The sequence below is a fragment of the Diplotaxodon limnothrissa genome, linkage group LG18 (assembly GCF_057381915.1).
Source record: "Diplotaxodon limnothrissa isolate DT_005_m linkage group LG18, D_limnothrissa_male_GT1.1, whole genome shotgun sequence".
NCBI classification, from domain to species: Eukaryota; Metazoa; Chordata; class Actinopteri; order Cichliformes; family Cichlidae; genus Diplotaxodon; species Diplotaxodon limnothrissa.
The window spans coordinates 10,301,085-10,328,791 of record NC_140613.1 but is presented as its reverse complement, the minus strand read 5'-3'; the positions used below and the strand labels follow the sequence as shown (position 1 = coordinate 10,328,791).

The 27,707-nt window shown below is 39.4% G+C and overlaps 2 protein-coding genes across 2 annotated transcripts; one reads left to right on the top strand and one right to left on the bottom strand.

The window, feature by feature from the left end:
* Positions 1-1,073: 1,073 nt before the first annotated feature.
* On the bottom strand, positions 1,074-2,166 carry LOC146613121 (uncharacterized). The gene has a single exon (XM_085378162.1). The coding sequence runs from the start codon at positions 1,983-1,985 to the stop codon at positions 1,290-1,292; it is 696 nt and encodes a 231-aa protein (XP_085234288.1). The 5' UTR covers positions 1,986-2,166; the 3' UTR covers positions 1,074-1,289.
* Positions 2,167-15,435: 13,269 nt separating this feature from the next.
* On the top strand, positions 15,436-26,503 carry LOC146613120 (cathepsin Z). Its single transcript, XM_085377203.1, has 6 exons — positions 15,436-15,564; positions 18,320-18,477; positions 18,629-18,808; positions 22,004-22,154; positions 26,003-26,168; positions 26,358-26,503. The coding sequence occupies exons 1-6, from the start codon at positions 15,437-15,439 to the stop codon at positions 26,469-26,471; spliced, it is 897 nt and encodes a 298-aa protein (XP_085233329.1). The 5' UTR covers position 15,436; the 3' UTR covers positions 26,472-26,503.
* The last annotated feature ends 1,204 nt before the right edge of the window (positions 26,504-27,707 follow it).

Here is a 27,707-nt window from a genome sequence, read left to right as displayed (position 1 = left end):
TTCTGTGCTTCTGTTCATTATAAATTCTCTGTATAAGGTATTTTTCTTCTTACATGCATTTTGCAATCCTTTTGTAATCCATGGGCACTCTGCATATTTTTGTTTTTTACTATATTTCTTTACTGGGCAATGACTATTATATAACAGTTTAAATTTTCCTAAAAAAATCTCATAAGCTTTATCAATATTTTTTTCCTTATACAGCATCTCCCATTCTTGCTTGAGTAAATCACTTTTGAATGCGTTTATTGACTCTTCTGTTCTCACTCGTTTGTATTTTATTGTGTTTTGCTGTTTAACCTTCCTGTAATTGCTGTTATACACTATAAAAACAGGTAGATGATCACTGATGTCATTAATTAGGAGACCACTTATGGTTCTATTTTCTATTTCATTAGTAAATATATTGTCTATTAGGGTTGCCGACTGTGCTGTAATCCTGCTGGGCTTAGTGATCACTGGAAAAAGTCCCAAGCTATACATTGTATTAATAAATTCCTCTGTCGCTCTCTGCTTGTTTGGATTTAGTAGATCTATGTTAAAATCCCCACAAATGAACATGACTTTTTGATTTGTCCTAATGAATGTTTTATCTACCCACTCCTTAAAAATTTCAATATTAGAACCTGGTGTTCTATATATACAGCTTACAATGACATTTTTCTCTTTTCCCATACTAATTTCTATTGTTACACACTCTAATATATTATCTACCGCCACCGTCATTTTTTCTACCATCTTGTATTTTAAATTTTTATCCACAAACAAGGCCACACCACCGCCATTCTTATTCTTTCTATTTGTAAGATTTAATTCATATCCATCTATTACAAAGTCCTCTCCTTTCTGTTTATTAATCCATGTTTCAGATACTGCAATCACACTGAATGGATGTGTAAATTTGCTTAAATATTCCCTTATTTTGTGAAAATTTGCATATAAACTTCTACTATTAAAGTGGATTATAGATATTTTGCCGTCGACCTTGACAGTTTTGTTGAATTGTTCTTCAGTATGATAGTAGCAGGTATTTTTGATGTTAAAAAAGTTCAGTTCTGGATCAATGTCCTGCTCTGTGAAGTGTGTTTTGTATTCCGTGTTTACTGGTGAATTTATCTCCTGATTAGCAATCCTTTGTGGTAGCAATGTATAATTCCCAGATAATGAATTAATTGATTGTTTCATCCTTGAATACGTTACGCTTTAGCTTCCGTTGTTGTCTTCTATTACCTGCTTTGATGACTGTAGATTGTTTGTCCCGCTCCTTGCCTTTGTAGTCAAGTGACCTGTTAATATTTTTCCAGATCCTGGATGCATTTGATGACCAGCACCTTGGCTTCCTCCGGTGTACCGTTGAGCTTTATAAATATTTTACAGTTTGCAGTCCAGGTGTTCTGAATTTTACCCAGTTTCTTTAGGTATCGTGCTTTCTTCGCTATGTCAGCATTGGATTTGGTTAGATGGTCATTCATGTAGACGTTCGATCCTTTTAGTTTCCTCCCCTGCTTCAGCAGTGCATTCTTGTGTTTCCTGTTTACAAATCTTATGATGATAGCTGGTTTATCACTAGCATTTCTCCTGGGCAAGGGGTGGCATGCCTCGATGTTATTACAGTCCAGGTCGATCCCTTTCGACTGCAAGAAACCAGCTACTTGTTGCTCCGCAGAGCTCCCATCCAGATCTCCTTGCTCCTCTTTACTGCCAGCAGTCACAGCCCGAGCATATGACCGGGGTTTTATGTACAGCCCTGTGATGATCACGTCGTTCATTCTGGTATATTGCTCCAGGTCCGCGACCCTGCTCTCCAGATAGACGATCCGTTTCTCCTTCTCTGCATTCTGGTTACGTAGCGACCTTATTTCCTCGACTAAGTCTAGGATATATTTCTGTTGTAGCTTGATAGCCGATGTTTCCTCAGTTAGAAAGTCCAATGACTTTTTGATGTCCTCAATTTCATCGGCGTTCGGTGTTCTCTTAGGCCCCATTGCTTGTTGTCTTGCTCGCTCCGTTCACCGTCTTGTCACTGTTGATTTACTTGGTGGTGCCTTGCTAGAGGATCCTGGGCCCAGTGGCTGCTGGAGGATCCTGGGCCTGGTGGAGCAGTAGGATCCTGGGCCTAGTGGCTGCTGGAAGAGCCTGGGCCTGGTGGCTGCTGGAGGATCCTGGGCCTGGTGGCTGCTGGAAGAGCCTGGGCCTGGTGGAGCAGGAGGATCCTGGGCCTGGTGGCTGCTGGAAGAGCCTGGGCCTGGTGGAGCAGTAGGATCCTGGGCCTAGTGGCTGCTGGAAGAGCCTGGGCCTGGTGGCTGCTGGAAGAGCCTGGGCCTGGTGGCTGCTGGAGGATCCTGGGCCCAGTGGCTGCTGGAGGATCCTGGGCCTGGTGGAGCAGTAGGATCCTGGGCCTAGTGGCTGCTGGAGGATCCTGGGCCTGGTGGCTGCTGGAGGATCCTGGGCCTGGTGGCTGCTGGAAGAGCCTGGGCCTGGTGGAGCAGTAGGATCCTGGGCCTGGTGGCTGCTGGAAGAGCCTGGGCCTGGTGGCTGCTGGAGGATCCTGGGCCCAGTGGCTGCTGGAGGATCCTGGGCCTGGTGGAGCAGTAGGATCCTGGGCCTAGTGGCTGCTGGAGGATCCTGGGCCTGTTCAAGTTCAGCAGCAGCAGCTCACTTTATCACGGTGCTTGATTATGACAATCTATACGGCACAGCATCGTGATATTTTGCATTTGATTACATGCATTGCATGTGTCATCCGTGATGCTGATTCTACACGTTTTAGGTACACTTGTTCAATTGCTTTGCTAATGCAAATCAACCAGTCACATTGCAGCGGGTCACTGCGTTTAGACATGGAGACGTGGTCAAGGCGATCTGCCTAAGTTTAAACTGAGGATCAGAATGAGGAAGAAAGGTGATTTAAGTGAATATGAACGTGGCGGTGTCATTGTTGGTGTGAGACCTGTTACCATCCTGCCTTGTTTGTTGAGTCATTTGCTGGTATTTCTAGTTTAGGTTGTCTTGTTTGCTATATGGTCTTCTTTTATGTCCTTCTTTCATCTCTGTGCACTTTCCTCAGGGTCTTCCAGTTTAGTCAGTCTCGTCTTCATGTTGTTTTGTCAGTCTGTCTCCCCAGCCATGTCCCTTGCTCTCTGTCTGTCTTTCTTCTGTTCTACTGTACAAGTTTACATGTCCTTGTTTGGGTCTCAGTCTGCGTGCCACTTCCTGTTTCATTTTGATGATCCCTTGTCTCATGTGCATTCTGTTCAGTTTGTTTCCCCTGTCTCATCATGTTTAATTTGTGCCTGCTATGCTCCCGTGTGTTTCCAGTTTCCTTATCACTCAGTTGCCCCTTGTCCCAGTCTCTGCTCACCTTTCCTTATGTCTTCCAGGTTTCATGGTTATTTTGTATTTTCCCAGTTTAGGTTACTTGTTGGTTTCTCCTTTTTTTGTACATTTGTGTTCAGCCAAAATAAATGGCTCGCCTTTTGTAATTAAGTATCTGTTTTCCTGTGCCGTCTGCGCTTGGGTCCTTGTCTTGCCACACACGATATGCAGCCGCAGATCCTGACAGCAAATTTCGAAGATAAACCATATTAATTTTGGAACCAACCTTGTGTCTACTAGGTCTATTTATTGACTATACCACACAGAGCCTTTCTTTTCCTTCCTGCAGCTATCAGCTATAAGGAATGTGTGATGTCATCATTTCATAAACTTTTCTAAAAAGGTAATTGAAGCTGATCCTGTCCATCCATCATGACCACAGTGTACACACCTTAAGAATGTTGCCTTCAGCAGGATAATACGTCATGCCACAAAATCGAATAATTTCAAACTGGTTTCTTGAACATGGAAATTAATTCACTGTTCTCAAATGATCTCCACAGTCAGTTCTCAATGCAGCCAATGAGCATGACTCACATCATGGATGTGCAGCCAACAAAACGTGCAGCAGCTGTGTGACACGATCATGTCAATATTAACCAAAATCTCTGAGAAATGTTTCCAGCACCTTGTTGAATCTGTGCAATTAAGGATTAAAGCAGCTCTGAAGACTCCAACCCTTTACTAGCAAGGTGTACCTAATAACGTGCCCACTGAATGCATGTTCCCTTCTTTCTACGTTACATTTCTTCCATTTTGACAGTTACTCGTGTGTGCAGCTGTAGTGAACGCTCAGCTGCACTTTGAAAAAGAAATGCTCAATGTGCAACGCATTGAACCTTGAAGCATTTAATTTTATCCTCTGAATTGTATTATTAATTCATACTGTTAAAATGTCTTCCCACAAATTAATGGACAAAATGCATAGACTCACAACTGCTGTGAGAAATTAAAGGGGTCTGTGCTGTCAGATGATCCATTATAGTATTACTGAATGAGGCCTATTGATTAAAAGCCTGCTCTTAGCAAAGCTGGAAAAGCAAGTTTCTGAAGTCAAAGAAATTGGTCATTCTTCAATAGCAAGATCAGTCAATTGATTTCAGCTCAACAGAGCAAGCACTTTAGTTACAGGAGACAAAGCTGAAGGCAAAGCGACCAACAAACAAGAAGCAACTGGAGCTGCATGTAGCATCAGATGAAATCCACAGGTTCTAGAGGATTTTCATTTAGTATTTTAAATTATAATCTGCACGAGAAAGAAGTAAATCAAGCACTAACTTCTAATAAGAGACCAGCAGATTCTTCCTTCTCACAGAACGACTTTTGTTAACAGAGTAACAAATTCAGTAAACAGACCAAAACACAGCTGACTGCAACACAGAGCAGTGAAACAGCTGAAGACGTGCAGCTCAAACAATGTCATTGTAATGTAAATGATAATGAATAACAATCACACTGTCAGAAGCCGAACAGTTCAATAACAACACTGATGATTCATTAATAGCCACTGAGTATGAAAACTAACAACCAATACTGTGAAAGCTGCTATAGCACAGTTAATGAAAGCCATAAATGTTTAATTCAGAATAAAGGGATTACTAGGAAAATAGTAAACTCTAAGTTTGTTGTTCTGTCTGTAATTACAAATAACTAAAAATAAGAAGTACATACCAGTTCATTTTCACCATCAGACGTTTGTACCTGAAACACAGACACCATGCCTTTGGTGTGACTCTGCAGTCACTGCTGCCGGCTGTGTTTCCTTCATTAACTCCAATAAACGCTGACAGGTGGAGGACAGCGCTGACGGCTCTGTTAATAAATATGAAAGCTGCTCTTAATGTCCTGAACAAATATACTGGAACTGCGCTCTAATATATATGAGGCTTTGAATTAATGTCACAGCTTATTTATCAGTGTAGGAAGGCGGGAAAACACAAACGAGAGTACAGTTATTATTTAAAATCACATTTAAAGTACAAGGACAGAACAAGATGGGATTGATAATAATATGTATAAACATTTATACATATTAATTACCCACTCTTACTTTGCGCACTGTCAATAACACAAAAGGCCAACAAAGATGTAAAAAAAAAAAAAAGTGGGTATTAGAGGGAAAACTCACCAGCTGCAGTAACCAGAAGACCAGCCCGCACACCACTTCAGAGGCCATGGGTCTGGGCAGGCCGTGATGAATCCAGGTAAAAGACACCGAGAACTGTCTCTCTAAGGGTTCTGTTGCATCCCAAACTCATGCGCTCCCAGCTGGCTGCTCCAGACAGACACATCGGCTCTCCGCTGGTGACACCTGGACTCCGATTATTCCACAGTGGGACACTGCGCATTCACCAAGGTTCGCCCCACCAGCTCCATCGCCAGAAAACAGTATCACCATGGTAGTTTAGTGGCTCAGATGCTGTAAAATCATGTTGACCCTGCACAAGCTGAGCGCGACTCAGATGCGCAAACAGCTGCGCTGGCACGGAGCGTAAAAAAACCGGACAAAGGAGCCAACAAGTCCTCAAGTCCAATTAAACCCACTTTCAATACTAAACCACATTAACGAGGAACTATAACTAGGTTATTACATGGTCTCATTGCAGTTTTTGAGTTTCGTTAAAAGCAAGCAAGGGGGGTTGAGGCCTTAAGTCCCTCTATTCTTTTGGTTACATTTGACTGACTGGTCGCCAACAGGAGGCTCCAGGACAAGCCTGGGATTGACTTCGGATTCAGCCAATCAGAAGTGCGACTGGTTGCTGAGCCAGCTTCCTGCGATAATTGGAAGCAAAACGTGGGGCGTGCAATATAAACAGCTGCTTTAATCTTATAATTGTATAATTGTATAGTTTGCTATTTAATCACCATCATCAAATTTATAAACACCAAACAAGCAGGACCCCCAAGACGAAGATTTTATGAATTTCAAGAGGAGACTTTTCCTTATGACCTGATACCTTTTGGTACAGCTATATCAGAGAGAAACAGCGACGCCTACCGGTGCAGTATAACCACTCCAGTCTAATCCAGTTGACCACAAAAACAGGCCTTGGCTGTTTCTGCTTGCAGGAAAATTAATTTTGCCAAAATGTTTTCAGTTCTCGGGCAAATTCTAAACAATGTAAGAAAACATCTTCTCTAGTAACACGTAATTTAATTGTTGAGCAGGTAAACAAACATGATCTACAGCTCAGAGCCCCAGGATGCTTTTTTAAATTTCCAAATATTCAAACAAAAATGCCACTGATCATTCATTAAAGTTAAGGAAAGTTTCTTCATGGTTCAGAGGTTGCTCAGTAGAGGATGATGAAAAGCGTACTGGTCAATGTGCATGAAGTGGACTGTTACAACGGGTCAGAATTACCCCGTCAAAACATAATAAATGTTACCTTTTTATAAAGGAGGAAAACACATGGAGTCTTTTTTATATTTTTACACTGGCGAACTGGTCAACTTAAATTTTTGTTTTTGGTCATAGAGTTATTATTTTAATACACTGTTTGAAATTTAAATTGTAACTGAATGTTGAGTAATTTGACATATAAAAATTACTTTTATATTTTTTTATTTCTTTTGTCATTTGTGGAAACACTTGTTTATTTTCAGGGAAACATTCAGCCTAAAATTCACCATTTGTCAGCATCTCCAAAGGTCAGGAATTAACTTTTTATATCTCATTTCTTAAATATGTGCAGAAACCGAAATGTTGAAAGTCAGACTTCTCTCAGTGATTCAGTGTGGGAGGATACGCAGATGGATAAACTGTTGTTCATCAGGAAAAATGCTCTGACATTTAACATTTCTGTTTGTGTGCAGAATAAATAACTGTGGTAATTCGTTAGCAGATTTTGTAATATTCTTTTTTATCATCAACAATTTTTATTTATTTCATTTTAAACTTCAATAACAGAACTTAAGGATAAATACATAAATAAATAGTTTAAAAAACAAACAAACAACAAAAAAACAAAAACACAACACAACAATAACAACAAAAAAACAAAAACCCAAACAAAGAGAAGTTATCCTATTCTTTCTTCGCACACCACCCACACCACCACCCTGTCATTACTCCTCTGGTCTTCAAGTTACAGAAAGCCAGCTTGTAAAGGGGGACCAAATACAATCATATTGATGCAATTTGTCTAATAAACCATAAGTCACTTTTTCGTAAGACGCCAACTTAGCCATTGTCTTTAGCCACTCTTCATAGGGAGGGGGGTTCTTTTTCCGCCAATGTCTTAGCAGGACCCGTTTGGCCGTAGTAAGAGCCAAAATAATCCATCTTTTTGTATAACTGGAAAAATCTCCATCAGAAAGTTCTGTGGTTATACCAAGTATGGACAGTTTTGGTGAGATACCAAATCTCCTTTTTAAAACACTGAAAATTACCTCCATTATATTTTCCCACCAATCCCAAAGTGCCGAACAGCTCCATAAGATATGTAAAATCAAAGCATTTTGACCATCACATCTCCAACATTCGTCCGTAGAGGCCAGGTTCCATTTATACTATTGTTGCGGTGTTGGATGCCACCTATGGAATATCTTAAGTTGAATAAATCTACTGCCTGTTTCTTTATACATAGTATTAACATTGTGAAAACATGAATCCCATTCAACTGAAGAGATTTTGTAATATTCTAACTAATTAACACATTAGGCTGGTTTCCAATATTTAAGGTCCTTCTTCATCTATACCACACAGACACAAGAGTGGTAAAAATTTAACAAAGAAAATAGAACAGTTTAGAGGAAAATCTGTGCTGAAAAAGATGAAAACCAGTCTTCTAAGACAAGAGATATTGGTTATTTATTTATTTAACAATCATTGTAGTTGCATCTGTTCACTTTATAGTAACCAGATATCATTATGACAACATTTTTCACAGATTATAAATGAATTTTTATGAAAAGATTACTGCCATATGTACATATTGCAAGAAGATCTGTACAAGGCCATTTAGTGTCGTCGCTAAGAATCACAATTTTTGCACAGATAAAGTAACAGTCAGCAGGAATGACATAGAAGAAACAAAATGTTACTTTTCCAGGAGTCTGTTGGCCATATGTCTGTGTTGTCAAATCAGAATCAGAATCAGAATCAGAAACTTTATTGTCATTGTCATGAGAACAACGAAATTAAGAATGGTCCCCGATCATTGCATCATCCCTAGCAATATCAAAATATAAATAAAACAATAAAATTCAATAAATAAAATAGATAGAATACTTAAAATACTAATAAGATATAACAGTAAAACATTCACATACATTCCCACACACATGCTTCAGACCGTGCATAGATTAACACAAGAGTGGCGTGATGGACATTTTTTTGTAGTATTCAGATGTGTTATTGCAGTTGGATAACAGCTGTGTTTGAGTCTATTAGTCCTTGCTCTGATTGCCCTGTACCGTCTGCCTGAGGGCAACAGTTCACTTGGGGAAGGTTATAAGGCCATTTATGAACAATCCATCATTCTACAGTGAGAAAGATTATGTGAAAAACATCCAAGACAGCTGCCAATCTTCTGGCAGTGGATGTCCCAGCAAATTCATCTGGGACACTCCTAGCCCCACTCCTGCAGTCACTTGGTGAACCATCCTGTAGATGTGGACACTGTCGTCATGGAGGACTCCTATCCAGGCTGAAATCCTTTATCGGCTCCCTAAATGTTGTCATCATGTTTGGAAAACATGTTCATTCGATTTAATGTGTTTTTAATGGAGATACCTGCATTCATCATGTTTCTCCATTCATTTATTCGGTTTTAAGTGAGTCATAAAATCTCCATGGATGGCAAAATGTCATTAAGAAAGCTGCCTGGAGCTTCTCCAGCACTCTGAGCACGGTGTACTGAAAGCTGGTGTTGACTCATTTTCTTGAACATAATTTTAAAATAAAAGCTAGAATTTTGCACCAGCATACTGGGAAATTTCTGAGACTCTGATCTTTGATGTTAGAGCTATTTGTTAGCATGACACCACAGACAAATTTTGTGTAATAATTTTTCTACTGAAACACAAATGAATCTTCTCGCTTCCAAAATGCTATAGCTGTGGAACAAATATATTCCAAATACAAATGAGAAATGGTTTGATAGCCCTGAATACTGTGAAAAGTACTAATTTAGACTGAAAATAATGAAACAATAATAAAAATAGCTTGGAATTATAACTTTCTTTATGACTTTATCAGTCCCTTGCATGGAGGAATGTTGGGCCACTGATCCTTACAACAAAACAGTGTTGTAAATGTTTCAGTTCATTGACATTTGCAGGCATTCCTTTATCCACAGCTCTCTTAAGATCCTGCCACAGTATTTAAGTTGGGTTGAGGTCTGGACTTTAACTGGAACATTGATACGCTGTCCTGTTGCATACCCAGTTTCAGTCAAGCTTTAGCTGTCCGGCAAGGTGCAAAACAAGCCCAAATCACCACCTCACTACTGTTGTGTTTGACAGTTGGTATGAGGTACTTGTGTTGATATGCTGCTTGTTTTTTTGTTTTTTTTGCAAAACATTGTGCTGTGCCAAACATCTCCACGTTGGAGATTAAAGACAAAAAAAAAATGTTCAATTGTAATGCTATGAACTTCAACATTTAACAAGCTAAATGAAGCTTGTGGAGTAGCTCTAAGGTTTTTTGCAGTTTCTCTCAGCACTGCATAGACTGGCTTGTGCTGTGCTCAGACTGCATGTTAAACATTAACATGCAGTCTAGCACATGTTAACTCAAACTGCAGGAGTGGGGCTAGGAGTGTCCCAGATGAATTTGCTGGGACATCCACTGCCAGAAGATTGGCAGCTGTCTTGGATGTTTTTCACATAATCTTTCTCACTGTAGAATGATGGATTGTTCATAAATGGCCTTATAACCTTCCCCAGATTGATGGGCCGCTACGGATGATCTGATATCCTTGATGACGAGGGAACAACACCAACACGAGGATATCAGATCGTCCGGCAGCTACAGTTGCTTCTCTAAGATCATTGCTGATGTCCTTTCTTTTAGGTATTGTGTCAACACACAGCCAAATGCTCCAACTCAGCTAAGTGCAAAAACACCTACTTTTTAGAGGCATTCATAATTACTAATGGTCAGTTAATCAAGAAGCCAGGTTCTGCTACTTACCCTTTATGTCCTTTAGAAGTTTTCACTTGTCTGCTTCTGCGTTTTCCCTCAGTTGTTCTTAAATTAATATTAACATGGCGTAATATGTCATTGTGCTGTTGTTTGCATTAGGTTGTATTTAAATAATTTTAGAACCTGCTAATTTTTTTATAGGTTCTGATATTACACTCGAATAAGTTTTCTTTTTACTATGACTTTAAATTTAATGCCACTATTAACAAGACAAATGCTTAATGCTGCTGTTCCCCCTGAAGTGCATTATGCAGGAGAAGAGCAAGGTATGGTGGGAGTCGTTTCTGAACCAAGTGGCCCTCCACCTGGAAAAAGCAGAGCACTTAAAAAAAGTAGCTTTTCTGCTTATGATGTGATGAATCATCATTTGGCCTGATAACCAAAATAAATTCGGTTTATGAAAATAAGAAAAACAAACAGCTGAGCACTGCTGAGGGAAAAGCTGCCCAGAAGCTCCACTTTTCACTGGAGATCCAGAGCGGCTGGAAGGTCTGCAGACAGTGACCCACGATGCCCCTAAGCTGCAGCCAGCAACAATCAATAACCAACCTCAAAACATGTCAGCGATCCCTTGATTTCTTTCTGCCGTTTGAAGTCTGGTCCTGCTGATCTAATCCCTCAGATGGATGTGAATCTTAAGTAACATTTGTCTTTGATCCATTATTTACCGGATTCTTGAGAGCGACTTATTGATAAACTCTTGGTTAAAATGGATTCAACAGTTTTACGCTGTGGCGCTCTGGGTCAAGTTGTTCTTGAGTCACTCACCTCAATTTTTAGGTCAAGATTGTTCTGTTGCCTTACACAGGAGCCCTGAGCTTTTGAGACCTCTAAATTGGCACCATTTAGCTTAAAGGCAGTGAATGTGAGATAATTCTCTTCAGCTAGACTAAAAATGAAACACTTCCAGCCATTCTCATAATTCTACAAAGCTGCACTTCAACATGCTGATGATTTGAATATAATGCTTAGCAGCTGTAATGTTTATCATATTCACTATCTTAGTTTTGTATGTAGTTTGCAGTGTATACAGTAAAACTTATAATGGCGAATGTTAGTCTTATAATAAAATGTTGTTTTGGTAATATAATTTAGCTTAAGAGAGACTTTAACATCAGCAGGATTTCATCCATCCAGTAGTTTCAAGTAACTTGACACTAAATCATTTGTGTTACAAAGTAAAATTAAAGGGACTAGTTCATCCTCTGGGAACCAAAAACTGCTGTTTAAAAGTTTTATGGCAGTTTTATGCATCCAATAGTTTTAAAGTTGTCCAACTCAAAATTGCAACTCAACGTCAGATGAGGGAAAAGGATGACACAGATGGCAAATCTTCTTCAGCTGATGTTTTGCTACTAGAATTTTTTACCCCAGTGTATTAATGTTTTGCCAATTACAGAATGTTGCTGTTGTTTTCAAACCAAAGGCCCCGACTGATGGAGCATCAATGAATGTCTGAATGTAAAATATGACAAAATTGCAGTGTATAGGGGTTCATTTTAAGGGGAAAGCTTTGGGATACATAAACATAAAGCCAGAAGTATGTGAAACACTATACAATCACTAGAGTCCTTTATTTCAAGACAGTTTTCAGCTGTCCACGTCTCCTGTTTAAATGTTCAGAAACTGTCAGCAAATTTGTATTTATGTTGACTTTGTGTCTTCAAAATGAGGGAAATGAAATGAAAGTGGTCAAATGCAACTATTTTACATCCAAAAACAATACAATTTAGCTCAGTATTTCAGAAGGATGTGTGTGAAAATAGAGAATTGCGTGGATAAACAGAGAGTCAATTACCTTTTCTAAAATGTAATTACATAGAAATCCCACACAGTAAAAAAATATTCACGAGGAAATCCATCTAAATCCTCATATCTTTTGATTTCACTGGAGATTCCCCACTGCCAGTTTATAGCACCATTTGCCAAGAAGACAAGACAAAGGGAAATAAGATTAAAGTCCAGATTGCTTCAATATGTGAAATCCAAACTGTGAACAAGTTCAATATTTACACGAAGGCACTTTGCAGGCACTTTAAAGGTGGCTCAGCTTAAGTGGGCTTTTTACCATATTTCTGTGGTAGCTGTGGATAGTCTCTTCAGGAATGGTAACTCCAATATGGATTTTGTTCATATTTTAATGTTGTCAATAAACTTCCTGGTGACTGAAATCCAGCTGCTAAGAAGGAAGAAACATAAAAAAGTTTTCTCTTCCTTTTTCTAGGATTTATAATTAAACAAAGTTTACAATCGGATTCAAAAAAGTAATGTTCTCAGCTTCCCTCGAAACAGCTGTAAGTTTTACTGTATGTGACAACAGAAGCAATTGGACAACTACTGATGTTGGACAAGTTGGGTCCAAAATACAGCGTAGTCTGGCTCGCCAGCTAACACATTATTTTTAGGAATAATTTATGTTAAAGTATTTAAAGTGAAGCCTAGGTGTCTGCAGTAGAAAAGCAGTTTAACTGACAGAATGTGAAATTTACATCCACATCTGTAACAAACTGGCAAACTTCCAAGGGGGACCCTGCTTCTCACCCTGTGAATGCTACAGTCCCGCAACCTTAAATTGAAAACATGAATTAGCTGGATAAACAGAATGAATCTGGTAATCCAATTTTAAGGCACAATTTTCATTTTCATGCCAAGATTATTTACAAAGGGCTTAATGTAAGGATCTAGTGACTCCGTGTCTAATATTAGAGCTCCACTTGAACTCATGGGTCTGAGTATCTTGACCTCAATCTTGCTCTCACTGATTTTTAAAGATATTATGGTCATCCAGGTTTTGATGTTGCTGTAACATTCTAATAACAAGCTGCCATTGTTTCCTGTCAAACCCACAGCTAGATCTGGGAATAATCAGCACAGAAGTGGAAGGAGATGCTATATCTTTTCATAATTGATGTTAGAGGGAGTGAATACAAAAGAAAATGGCCCCAGAACAGAACCTTGCGGAACTCCACGTAGGAGCGGTCCAGAGGGAGCTGTTGAGCCTCCAAAACTGTCCCTAAAACTTCTCTCTGACAAGTACGATCTAAATTACTCTGAAACTGTTGATGGCTGGCAAACTGCTGTAAGATCTAAAAGCATTAAAATAACTGAGTCTCCAGAGTCACCAGGTAATAAAAGATCCTTAAAAAACCTTAAAAGAGCAGATTCTGTGCTGTGAAGTGGTTTAAAGCCAGACTGGAACACCTTAAGAATCACATCTTCCTCTGAAAAATACTGAAGGAGGAAGGAGACGAGATGTTTGCTCTACAGTCTTATAAACAAAATAGTTGAGAATTTTTTCACAGTGTTGAGGAAACACCAAGAAATTTTCTTTTTCCACCTTTTGTCATTCTTGCCTGATAATCACGAGTAATATCATTTAACCATTTAACGTTTTGTACCAGGACATATAACTTTAAGCAGACAAAAAGTTAGAAGTTATAGGGCTAAAGACATTAACTCTTCAGTATTTAAAAACAGGGAGGACCTATCGGTCTCCATGGCAATATTATATGGGTCAGCTGCCATGAGCATCATCATCCATCCCTCCATTTTCTTAAGAGTTTTTAGATTTAGAATCAAGATGGGGCTCTGTGACAGCAGTGACGCGCAACACTTTGGACAGATTGGTGTCAATTACGGGAACATTGTATATGTCATTCTGTCAATGTGCACTTCTATCTTTTTTCAATCAAATATTTGGATAATAAATAAAACATCAGGGAACACATCATCCAGAAATGAAATTAAAGCAGAAAATGTAACCTAAATCATGTAGCAGGGAACCGCTCTGTAAACAGAGATGTGAAAGCATATTCCCAATCTGATTTCCCTCTTTGATGTTTGCCTTTATATCAGTCCAACCTTGGTTGGGACCCAACAGCAATTATGTAACTCATTTCTAGAGCCCATCTCCTACTTTTAACACTGCAAGTTAGCCTGAGCACCTATCACGTGAGCCGAAAATGGATCATGCAGCAAACAGACTGAATTCTTGACTGAATTATGGCCTAATGCACATATATTCTTTAATCACGTGCAAACAACTGCTGACATCTCACAGAATGAGACATCACTGAATTTCAGCATCATCCTGTAGCATAATATGTTTGTTAAGAGGTTCATATTCCCCAACCAGTCCTCTGCACTCCATTAGGTGTAATGTAAGTGTAAGTGGGAGCTGAGTGTGTTATTTAAAAGTTTCCAGTTGATCATAAAAAATCCACACTGTCCCCCAATACTTGGTTCTATTTATTATAGTATAAAAATTAACAGTATTAAACCCATTATTGTTGCCTTTATTTTCTGTTATACTGTTGAGTTTGATTTAGACTTCTGCTGGAAATCTATCAGAAGAAGGGAGAGCAGCTTTGTTTTTGATGGAGGACAGATTAAGAGGACTGCACCCAAGGCTCACTTTAACCTGAAAAAGAGTAGTGAACTGTTAAAACAAGCTACTCTGTGGTGTCAAAGAATAAAGAAGTGGTGCTGAAATGAACAGAACAGGTCCCTATAATAGCTTAAGGATGCTAATTATGCCACTGCAGAAATGCTTGTTGGTTTATTGTTATTGCCTGAAAAGAGAGCAGTCATTTGTGATTTTTGTTAGGTAGTGATCCACTTAAAAGCCTGCTTCAGTGTGTTGTCACATGTCTTAAGAAAAGAACTGACTGATAACCATACAGTTAAAAGTCAGTTACACAAACATGTCTTCTAAAATGCAACAATGACACAATATATGTACATTTTTATATTATATGTGTATATGTATATATATATATATATATTATATGTGTATGTGTATATGTATATATCCATCTATTGTGTTCACAGGGTGTGAACAGTGCTCTCTCGAGCCGACAGGGGGCTGTCTGTGATCGCGTCACTGCGTCAGAGGAAAGGGGCGGGGCCAACATGGCGGCTACAAATTTTGCATGTCTGCTGTTTTGTTTAGCATCTTTTTCACAGCAGTTTAGCGCCTCCAGGCTTCTCACCGAACCGTGTTATAAACCCATTAGAGACCACAGGCCGGACTTTGTCAGGTAGGTGAAGATTTCGACCTCCAGCAGTCACACAGGTACTCACGTGAGCTCAGAGAGGAGCTAAACTAGCTCAGAAATAGGAACTCTGGCAGCCTTCCTTATCCTAAAAGTTGGCTGCAGCGTCTCTTAATAATATGGTAATTACTCGTCTTAGTGTCCTTAGTGTAGTAATATAACGTTAACGTATTAATTAAATAAAAACGTATTAACATGAGTATCAAAGTGAGTTCCGGGATACTTTTCTGTACTTCAGTACTTTGGTGCAATCTCAAAAATATGTTTTCTCCCAATGACGTGTATTGTTTTACGTGTACAGTACTAGGGTTTTCCTTGAAACTAAGCTTATATATTTAGATATAGCAATATTATCACTAAAGCTACACTAAAAGGTATATGTTTAAAAAAAAACACTTTAGTCACTAAAGTAGAAATAGGAGTAGACTTCGGAAAAATTTCACAACTAACATAACATTTTAAATGTAGTTTTTTGGGGGGAAATTATTTAGTATTTTTTGTTCATTTGGTTGGATTTATCAGCACAACCTGCCTGACGAGGCGTCTGTGAATGTGTCGAGAGCTAGGATGTCTGAATGGCTGCTTCCACAAAGTGTTGTGGTTCCTATTATGGATTTATTCTTCTAACAAATACACTCCACATAATAAAGACTGCAACACTGAAACAAACACTCTGAACCCAGTCATAAAAAAGCTAATTAGAAAATATAAAACTATTTGTAGTTAAATGTAGTTAAATCATAAATCATAACAGGGGTGGCCTGTGTTCCAGTTTCTGTGTTTTTTTATTACCAAATCACACAGAAATTAAAACTGGGCCACCAGTGTCTGGTTAACTCAACATACGCTCACAAGAAACCTCAAAAAGATGATCGAAGGATTCATCACTACAAATATGCAGAACAGCAGGTGAACAAAGGCTAAAGGTTTGAAGAGTTGTTACAGCAGAAAAAGGGAATACACACATGCAAAGAATAGTGACTATTACAAGACTGTGAAACAATCTTTACCTAATGAGGGAGATGGGAAAGTGTAACTAAGTCCTGTTTGGTCCTCACATGATCAGTCCGACACCTGTAATCTACACAGATTGCATGTGTTTAATTTTTAATTTAAAATACATACACAATTCGCATGTCACTGTCAAAAAATCTCAAGGTGGAGGAATGGAAAATGTTATGAGTTTCACTGTGAGTGACCAGAATGGGCAGGATTAGACATGAGTACAAGGCTGAGATGGTTTGAACGTGTGCAGAAGAGTTATGAATTGTTTAAAGGATGTTGAAAAGGGATCTTCCAGGCAGGTGGACAAGAAGACCGCAGAGAAGATTCATGAATGTAGTGAAGGAGGACATACAGAGGGTTGGTGCCACAGAGGAGGGTGTTACAGATAGGGTGAGACAGAGGCCGGTGATCTGCTGTGCTGACTCCTAAAGACAGCAGCAGAAGAAGAAGAATTGAAATCTTATGATTGGAAATGTTATGAGACATTTCTTACAATGTTGTTGCATCATTTAGAGATTTACTTTACTGCTGTAGCTGATAAATGTGGAGCTTCATTCATCTATATTAGATAAAGTGACAACAAATTTGTGTGTCGTTACATGGAAAAAATGGTAACTTAATTAACTTCACATAGTTATTAAAAAAACAGAAGCAAATTTTTAGGGAGTGTGCAAGCAAAAATGAATAGAACGTTTACTCTTTACCAATTTCTTGTTTTACTAGAGTATTATGTCAAGGTTTAATTTGAGACATAATAGGAGATGTACAATACTTCCTTTGCCAGTATAAACAGTTAAAATTGCACCTTAAAACTGCACTTTAGTACTTTTCACCACAGGCTTTATTATAATAAACAAAGTAGCAGTGAGATACCCATTTCCATTAAGTTCTCCATTAAACAGCAGGGCTTGATAAAAAAAAAAAAACCACAACATTGCAAACTGAGAAGTATCATTGAGAGTTCAAATACATTTCTTGATATGCAGAGGGAACAAACTAACATTTTTTTGGTCAAAAAAACATAAAATTCCATTAAATTAATACAAAGGGGCAGCACGGTGGCACGGTGGTTAGCACTGTTGCCGCACAGCAAGAAGGTCCTGAGTTCAATTCCTCCATCAGGCCGGGGTCTTTCTGTGTGGAGTTTGCATGTTCTCCCCGTGTTTGCGTGGGTTCTCTCCGGGTACTCTGGCTTCCTCCCACCGTCCAAAGACATGCAGCTTGTGGGGATAGGTTAATTGATTAATCTAAATTGTCACTAGGTGTGAATGTGCGAGTGAATGTCAGCGTGAATGGTTGTCTGTCCCTATGTGTTAGCCCTGTGACAGACTGGCGACCTGTCCAGGGTGTACCCCGCCTCTCGCCCTATGACAGCTGGGATAGGCTCCAGCGCCCCCCGCGACCCTGAAAAGGATAAGCGGAAGCGAATGGATGGATGGATGGATAAGCCACGTCTGATTATCTGTAATTGCACAAAATTTGACAACTGGTGCAAAATCATCTGAAGTGAGATAACATGCTTGCTGAACTTTGTGCTCAGCAGGGACGGATATCACCGCACAGACATGCAAATGTCCTGTCCGGCTATTAGCACCCACAGGAAATGTCAGTCAGTCACAGCAGTTACACTACCCACACACTCCCGAGAGGGGATGATATTAGTCAGACAAGTGAAAACATCTGTGCTCGCTTTAATAACAATAATTACAGCTGCTCATCACTCCCCTTTGTTTAGGACGCAGGCCCGGCCGCATGTAGAGGTGTTGAAGCTTCCTCCGTCATGGGACTGGAGGAACATCGATGGGAAGAATTATGTGAGCGTCACGAGGAACCAACACATCCCCCAGTACTGTGGCTCCTGCTGGGCCATGGGAGCCACCAGTGCGCTAGCTGGTAACCATGACAACAGCGGGATGGAGGAAAATGATAATAGCGATACGGCTAGAGGGCATATTGTCATGTGAAATGAAAATGACTAAATTTAGTGGTAAGTGGAGAAGCATCCACCGGCTCCTGCTAATGTGTGTCGTTCTTTTTGTCTAAGACCGCATCAACGTCAAGCGTGGAGCAGCGTGGCCATCGGCGTACCTCTCCGTGCAGAACGTGATAGACTGCGGGAGGGCAGGTTCCTGTTACGGAGGCGATCACCTGAGAGTCTACGCCTACGCGCACGAAAGTGGCATTCCTGATGAAACCTGCAACAACTACCAAGCCAAAAACCAAAGTAAAGAAATACTGAGTTATATTTTGTTTGTTTGTTTGTTTGTTTTTCATCAAAGGCCATATTTCCTTTTGATTAGCTCCAATCAGAATTGGATGATGTTACTTAAGATTACTGGCATTTAAAAGTAATCTATTATTGCATTAACTGCTGAGGTCTGATTGTAAATTACACTTTAGGTGAGGCTGCAGTTGTCTCTCTGTGTTACGCTGTGATAGACTGGCAATCTAACCTGGTCATAACCCACCTTTCACTCAATGTCAGCTAGATCTGATCAACTTATTAAATTCAGGGTTGTGGGGGTGGGGCTAGAGCACAGGTGTCGAACTCCAGGCCTCAAGGGCCGGTTTCCTGCAGGTTTTAGATGTGTTCTTGATCCAACATAACTGATTTAAATGACTAAATGACCTCATCAACATGTCTTGAAGTTCTCCAGAAACCTGGTAATGAACTAATCATTTGATTCAGGTGTGTTGACCCAGGGTGATATCTAAAATCTGAGCGTAGGTTCCAGACCCATCTCAACAAAGCCTCATGATGTTGGTCTGTAGCCTACTGTATATTAGGAGTCCCCTGAATTTTTTGCATAGCTAGTTGACAGTGATACAATGTTTTCCACCACATGACCGGGAACAAACGTGTTAAATTCCCCTTTGAGTGATGGCTTTGTCCAATTTACATGCTCTCTGTTGTCAGCAACACATTAGAGAGGAGCTTCCAAATTCATGATGCAGAAGCAGGTAAATAAATAAAAAAAGCTGTTGTTAAGCTATTGTAAAAACAAAAAGAAACCTACAGACTGAAGAAGTGCTGACAAAGGAGGGCGTTGACAGCATTCACAGAGGGATGAGTGGTGGCTAGACACAGGTGAAGGTGATGAGGGCAGAGCAGACAATCACAAAGGAACAGGAAGCAAAACTAAAACAAGACACATGCCAAAATAAACTTCAAAGTTAAGCTGAAAGTAACAAAAGACAATAACTATCTCTGAGAGGTAAAGAGTGATGCTAACGTGACTGCAGAGAAAGAGCAACAGGAGGCAGAGGCAGGAGGAAATGGAGAAAGTAGAAGCTCAACACTGCACTGCAAAACCAGCAGAAAACCTTTCTGAGCTCCAGCAACTGGCCTCATCACCATCGCTGGGCTAAAATTAGCTCGCAGGTGGCTCTACAAAATATGAAGCAGTTGATAAGAGACCCATCACACTGCCACAGAATAAAGCAAGTACTTGAGCAAAGTAAATTCTTTTCTCTGTGACCATGCCAGCTTACCTGACTGACACAAAATATCCCACGTGTTGATTTGTAAGTGTGACTTTGAAAGTTTATCCAGAATTCAGCTTTGGTAGCTTTCTCCAGAAACTGTGACTGTGACATATATCATGATATTGATGGTTTGGAGTTTGGATCGTTTGGATTGGGTGTAAAATTGAGTTGGTTGCAGTTTATAACAGAGCTTAAATATGAGGTGTCAGCCCTGAAATTGTCTTTATTCTTGACGTTATGAGGGTTCAAAAATACTGGGAAAAAAGAGGCAAATGGAAAAAGTGCAAAGCTTCGACCCACCTCTGTGTCCTAAAAGGGCCTGTTGAAATGATCTCACTCTCTCTTTGTTGTTCAAGCACAATGGTGCTGCACCTGTGCCTCTGAAGAAATGCTTGTCCTGACCCGCCTGCACGGCGCTCTGACATGAAGCCTCTTAAATAAACGGTTCAGAGGAAAAGGTTGACTGGCATGCTGGGCATTTATTCAGGAACACAGAGAATTAATGAAACCATTAAACTAGTACCATCCCCCCAAACTGCTGGTACATTTTGGACACTGCATAGATGTGTTACCCAGCACATAATTATGTAGCAGTATTCACAATTATGTCTTAATGCACAGCAGAACATCATCCCCATGTTTGAGGGTTTGGAAACCTCAGTGCCTATTTTTGTGCATTGTACACACAGGACATATTCTGTTTTACACTGAAACTATGATATCATATACAAATGTTTTTAAAACAGCTGCCCCATTGTGTTAAAAGCTCATCTTAAAATATTGAGCTACTTAGAGTATTGCTGCCATGGTATTGCGACCATTCTCTGTAATACTATAGTTAGACACGTATGTGATTCTGGTGGTAAGTCCTGCAGCTTGAGCAGCCACTGCATGGAGAGACATCTCAGAGGCGTTATGCTCACCAGCAGTACCGTAACTCTTAAAGAAATTCACATTAGCTCAAAGTCTAACGACTCCTTATGATAATACATTGACAGGCCAGTTCGCCGTGTTCTCAGTCAGTGGATGTAGTATACAGTTTCAGTGCACTATTTTTTTTTTAGTGGTGGTATTGTAATAGAGATTTTAAACAGCGCTGCGAAACAGCAAAAGCAAGATTACATCTCAACAAGTGATGTTAGTTTCAGTTTTCCATCATAAAGCGATGAGGATGAGTAAAGTTCCTGTGAAAAAGAAGCATAAACTCCTCTTTCTGGAACTGCTGCCACATGGCGGGGAGCAGACGGCACGATCAGGTGAACTCGGTCGGGAAGACAAGAAGTGACAAAGATGGAAAGCAATCAGTGATGAAGAAAGCGAGATGGGCTCTTCACTGTAATACGGACTGGGAGCCAATTCTTACTGCCAGCTTACTGTGCATGGCCGATCTTACTGATGCTCTTGTAGCTGAACAGGAACAAAAATCTGTACAACCAGACTCCAAAATATGGAGAGAGAGAGAGAGTGGAGGCGATTAAAGCAGCAGATTATTGTAAGGAGATATTCTGCTTTCATATATGAATGCAACGGCTTGGTGTCCACAATTCTGGGCCTTTAGAGTAGCTATCTGTCTAGTTTTGAGATGCAATTCTAGTGAAGTCCTAGCATATTTTAAATCACTAGTTTTAACATGGTAAGTCTTGACATGTTCGCTGTTTTGAGGAAAAATGTAACTGACATAATTCTCAACTTAGTAAAATTAGAGATCAGCAGTCTGGCATCGAAGCCACGCCACATTCAGAGTCACTTAAATCACCTTTTTGTAATGGTCAGTTTGGCATTTAGCAGGTCGTTTTGACCATGTCTACACGCCTAAATGCATTGAGTTGCTGCTATGTGACCGGCTGATTAGACAGTAGCATTAACAAGCAGTTGAATCAGGAGCAAACTGAGCGCTCACTGAACTTTAAATCATCTTCTTCATTTGTTGTAGAGTGCGAGCTGTTTAACCAGTGCGGCACGTGCTCCTTCTTTGAGTCGTGCGCTGTTGTGAAGAACTACACCGCGTGGAAAGTCGGAGACTACGGAGAAGTTTCTGGAAGAGATGAGATGAAAGCTGAAATTTTCACCGGCGGACCCATCAGGTAGAGTAAGTCATCCTCAAAGTCATTTCTCACTTTTCATCCACCTACTTCTCCTGTATGAGGGAGGATACACTGCCTGAGATTTTCACAGAGAAGCTGTTCTCTTAGGGAAGTTTTTTTTTTCAGTGAATGACTATTTAATGATTCTTAAAACCTTGGAGAAAGATAACAGCAACGAGTGTCATTCTTTTTTACACTCAGAGAAATCTTAAAGTCAAATTGAATGCCATTAAGTATTGAAAAAAAATCAGACCTGTATGTGTATATATACAGTATATTAAATTTCACCTTGAATCCACTTTGATAAACTCAGCTGAGCGTTTTGTGTCCCTTTAGAGTTTACATCTTACATCAGCTGTTAGTCTTTTAGTGGTTTGGCTCTGACAGCTTTACATTATCTTTAAATTAAATCATGCAGTATTAACAGGGTCTTTAAGAGTTTCCATTGTGCTGTTGTAATATCTGCAGATAAGAACTATTCAACGTTTTTTTTAAATAGTTGATACCTAAGAGCCTTAATAAAATTAAAACAAGATTTTGGGCATGTAGGTGTGTATCACTGTCACGTCCCTGCTCAGCTAAGGCAAAGAGTGTGAAGTTCAGTAAAGGTATTTATTAACCAGCAAAATGGTTACAGTAACAAGTTAATATGTAAATGGATTCATACAGGTCTTTTACCCATCTACCCATTCATGTAGACGTACAGGACTTAGTTTAGAGTCATCAAATAATCTAACATGGAAATCTAGCTAGGATGTCTTCTGGTTCAAGTGTCACAGCAGGACTGGGAGGAGATCTTGAGGCATAATTTGGAGAGATTATGTCTCCCCTGAATGAGTTGGAGCCTATGACTGGAGGTCTGAGTATCTCTGCTGACTGCTGCTAACAGCTAACGAACTGTGCTCCCCGTCCAAATAGTACCCTGTGTCTTAACAGAATAACTTAACTAACTGTGGGGGTGTGAGTGAGCAGCGGGGTAAGCGACGCCTGGCAAAGTTTCCAGGAACCAGAACAAGTGCCTCAGAACAAACAGTACTTGCTTAAGGCTGTTAAAATAATTTCAAATTAAAAGTACTGGCTTACAACTGTGATCCAAGAGGCAGACTGCTCATATTAAAAGCACTGAGTAGCATCTATACTGCATTTAAATAAGGTGACAGCAACAAGGTGCGTTTGCTAAATGGTCATCCAGACTGGGCGCCTGTCCATTAAGACAGCAGGGTGATTGGTACTCGAATCACAGGCGCAGTTGGATCTGCATATGATGAAAAGGCTCAAATGATTAAACTACAGGGGCTGGGAAAACTGTGAAAACATTGCAAGAGAATTTCAAGTTAATTAAAGGAGACTTATTATGCCTTTCTTTATTTTATGTCATGCATATACTGTTAAAATTATGAATGTGCTTTTTACTGTTGTGAGTGGTGATATGGATACAACCCAAAGAAACAGGACATGTTGGAACATTGGGGGAAAAAGTCAAACTGAAGCAAAAATTTTAAAAGCTAGAATATACAGATCAACAGTAGGATTACTTTAGGCCGCAATATCTAATCAGCCGCTCAATCCATTTAGGGACACTGACATGGTCAAGATGACCTGCTGAAGGCTGTGGTATTTAGAAACACTGAAGATGACTGTGTCCAGCAGGATAACAAGCCATGAAATCATCTCAAACTGGTTTCTTGAACATGACGTAACATTTGTATTCAAATGATCTCCACAGTCACCAGATCTCAATGCAAAAGAGCACATTTGGGATGTGATGGAAAGAGAGAGTCACATCATCAGAATCAGAATACTTTATTAATCCCAGAAGAGATTATGTAATGAATGTGGAGCCAACAAATCTGCAATAACAGTGTGATGCTATTACGTCAATATGAACCAAAATCACTGAGAAATGTTGTTGAATCTGTGCCTCAGAGAATTAAAGCAGTCCTGAAGGCAAAAGGGGATCCAAGCCAGCACTCGCAAAGTGTACCTAATTAAGTGACCATTAAGTGTCTATATATGCGCACAGAAATAACTGAACAATAGCACACAGGTGTGTGCAGCACGCAGGAGGAAACATTGTGCCTTATTCACACAGTGTGTGGATGCTAGTCATTAATATTTTAGGGCCTGAATTTGTTCGTACTCCGTGAGCAAATTTAAAAGTCCCTCTGACCAAGCAAATGAATAAATGATGAAGGCCTGGCTGTCTTATAAAATGTAACACATGTCTATAATTTGAATTGAATACTACAATTTTTTGGTCATTATTTAGTTATTTAAATAATTACTTATTATTATATACAGTTAAACACAGTAAACCCCAAAATACAGTCTAATTTCTTGGCACTGTCCCACATATTCCAGAGAATTCTGGAGAATATAGATGATATTCTCAACGTCCGTTATTTCGGACAGTCCTCGCATTTTTTTATAGTGTCATAACTCTGGTGGAAACATTTTGGAAAGCTGTGCCATTTCTAACTACTCAGACATTATTACTCAGGCTTTTTCCTGCTTTCTTGCTTTAGCGGTGCAGGATACGCTCTGACATCACCAACATTTTCTGCTTCACTTGGAAGTAAACATGTTTCTCTGTACAAACAAGTAGAAGCAAATCTTTCATATAATAACAATTAGGTGTAGCACTTTTCAAAACCAGCTTTACAAAGTGCTTTCCAGAAACCAGGGTTAGAAAACAAAGAAGGAAATTATAAATCAGTTAAACTAAGGCTCATGTGTAATGTCAGAATTAGATACAGTGTGATTTAAATTTTCGTGAATAACTTAAACTTAACTTACAAATCAGCAACTAAAAGTAGAAGAAGACGAGTTAAATTTTATATATGCAAATATACATTAATGTAAATATATGCAAATATATATATATATTTGAAAATGAATGCATGGTGTTAACAACAAAATACGTCAGTGTGCATGTTTTACTAATCCAGCTGTAATTTTGCATACACTCTTGATTTTTTGCAGAGGCTGAGAACGTTCCCAAACACATATTAGTAAATAAAGCCCAATTAACTGCAGGTGAAAGTAACCGGAGCAGAGTAGACCATCACAAAGGAGAGAAAAGGCATGAAGTAAAACTATACACCACGGAAAACTAGACTTCACAGGAAAACAGGCAATAATCGAAGGCAACGAACAACCAGACATGAATGATAGCCAATAAACACGAAGTCAGGGATACACAGAAAGCACAGCACATAAATAAAACTAGAGGAACACAGAATAAGAATAAAATAAGGGGAAGAACTGAAATACAGTAGTATCAGAAAAAAGTCGAAACAGGAACCCAAAAACTCACACACACACACACAAGAGTCAAAACTAGAAAAGCATTGAAATCCAGACAGGAGCTAAAATTCAAAAATCCAAGAGCTGAAGGTCAAGATGACAACAAATGAAATGAAATGAAAACAAAAATCCAAAACTCAAATGCCGCAAAAAGTGTTTATTTCAAACAGTGCATGACCTGGGGAGCTGCAACAAGGAAAAATATGGAGCTGAAAATAAGCATAATGTCTCACCTTTAATGTGTCAAAGGATGTAATAATATCTATGCAAGGAAAGGTCCATCGAGAAAAACTGTATTTATTAACATTTGACTGCAGATTCAAAGCAGAAGACTGCGAACAAAACTTTGCACTTAAAGTTCTCACAATGCATAATACACACTTAAGATGCAAGTACAAATTTTGAGCCCGCTTTAAAAGCCGACGCATAGCTAAAAATGACCGTAATTTGAGCCCACGTAACGGTTCCATCTAAGATTTAGCATTACATTTCAGTAATGAAAGAAAATGGCAACATAAAAGGCATGAATTCTTGTCTTTCAGCTGTGCATTGATGGCGACTGAAGGCCTGGAGCGATACTCCGGAGGGATTTTCTCCGAGTTTCACCCTCTCTCTCTGCCAAATCACATCGTGTCTGTGGCTGGGTGGGGCGTGGGCGAAGATGGGATCGAGTACTGGATCGTCAGGAACTCCTGGGGAGAGTTCTGGGTTGGTATTTCACGACAGCTTGTGCTTACTCCGAGCTTAATGAGCTCTGTAAACTAAATTCACAAGTTCTTATTAATTTTGTTTTGGCTGAGCTGAAGCAGAAAATGTTTGTTTGATTTTTTCAAGACTTTTTAATTTCTCAGACTTGCAGTCAGAGTAAATAATGCTGTTTTGTTTTCTTCCTTTTAGGGAGAACACGGCTGGGCGAGAATTGTCACCAGTGCATTTAAAGGAGGAAAAGGCAACTGGTTCAACCTGGGTATTGAGAAAAACTGTGCATATGGAGACCCTATTGTAACATAGGTGCTTAATTAAGGTGATCAATCTTACTGAAATAACTGTGGATAGTTTGGAAACTTTAGGGAACGCTTTCCTTCTGTGTACTAAAATCAACATGTGCAAACAACAATTTGCTGTTTAATGTGGGTTTATTTTTTGAAAGTGCTTCTTGGCTGAAAGCAGTAATGTCCTGAAGCTAGTTCAATCCAAGAAATTGTTTGGTAACATCTTCCTGTAAAAAAACCTCAATCACAACATGTTATTTATGTACTTTGGTTTCTGCATAAAATAAACAGTATTACAAAGTCGCAGTGCACTCAGCTCAGAATCTTAAACATGTACAGACAATACCGGCTCTCACTAAGTATACTTCTTATTGTTTATTTAAGAGCAGGAAGAACGCATTTTGAGCTCTTATCTGTCATCAGCACTACCAGCTTAAAGAAACTCTTCCATTTAGGATTTTCAGCCTTTACAGGTTGTCTGAGGATCAAGCTCAGACACGGTTGGTAGCAACAAGATATTTGTCGATGGTTTAGATACAGCTAAAAACATATAAAGGAATATTAACCCCTAAGCTTCCCTCTTAGAGAGACTTGAAAATCTCTTAAACATGTTTCCATTAAAAAAATGACAAAGTGTATCATTAAACATTGGCACATTTTATTTAAGCTGTTTGATCAAAGATTCACAGATCTTTGCAAATAAATGGGCCAAAAATCTGAGTGGTAAAGTGGTCGACGCTGATTGCTTCGGACCTCCTCAAACATATTTAAATTGTGAGGGGATTGGAAGAAAGTTCAAAGTTAAAGATGGACTCTTTCTTATAGAACCAAATTTGTGGTCTACTTCTTAAAATGCCCAAATGGGCTGATAATAGCATAGGAAAACTCAACAAAATTGTAAAATGTCTTTGCTAGCAGTACCATCAGTCATTATCAAGTCGAGTCACTTTTATTTGTACAGCAAATTTTACAACAACAGAAGTTGAGCCAAAGTGCTTTCCAGGCAGGTGCTGTTGCGTTCCAGGTCCAGACGTTACACTGGTGCAGAACTGTACCCTGTCTGTGTGGTCAGAGTATGCAGATCTCGGATAAAGGCACTGATGCCGTTGACTTGCCTTCCCCAGACCTAAATCCAGTTGAGAACCTGATGTTAGGTATTGTGGAGCAGGGAAATTATTTTACTGCTATTGTTAAATAATTGTCATCATTACCATTGCATTAATAATATAATCTGGAGTTTATATTGCATTCAGGG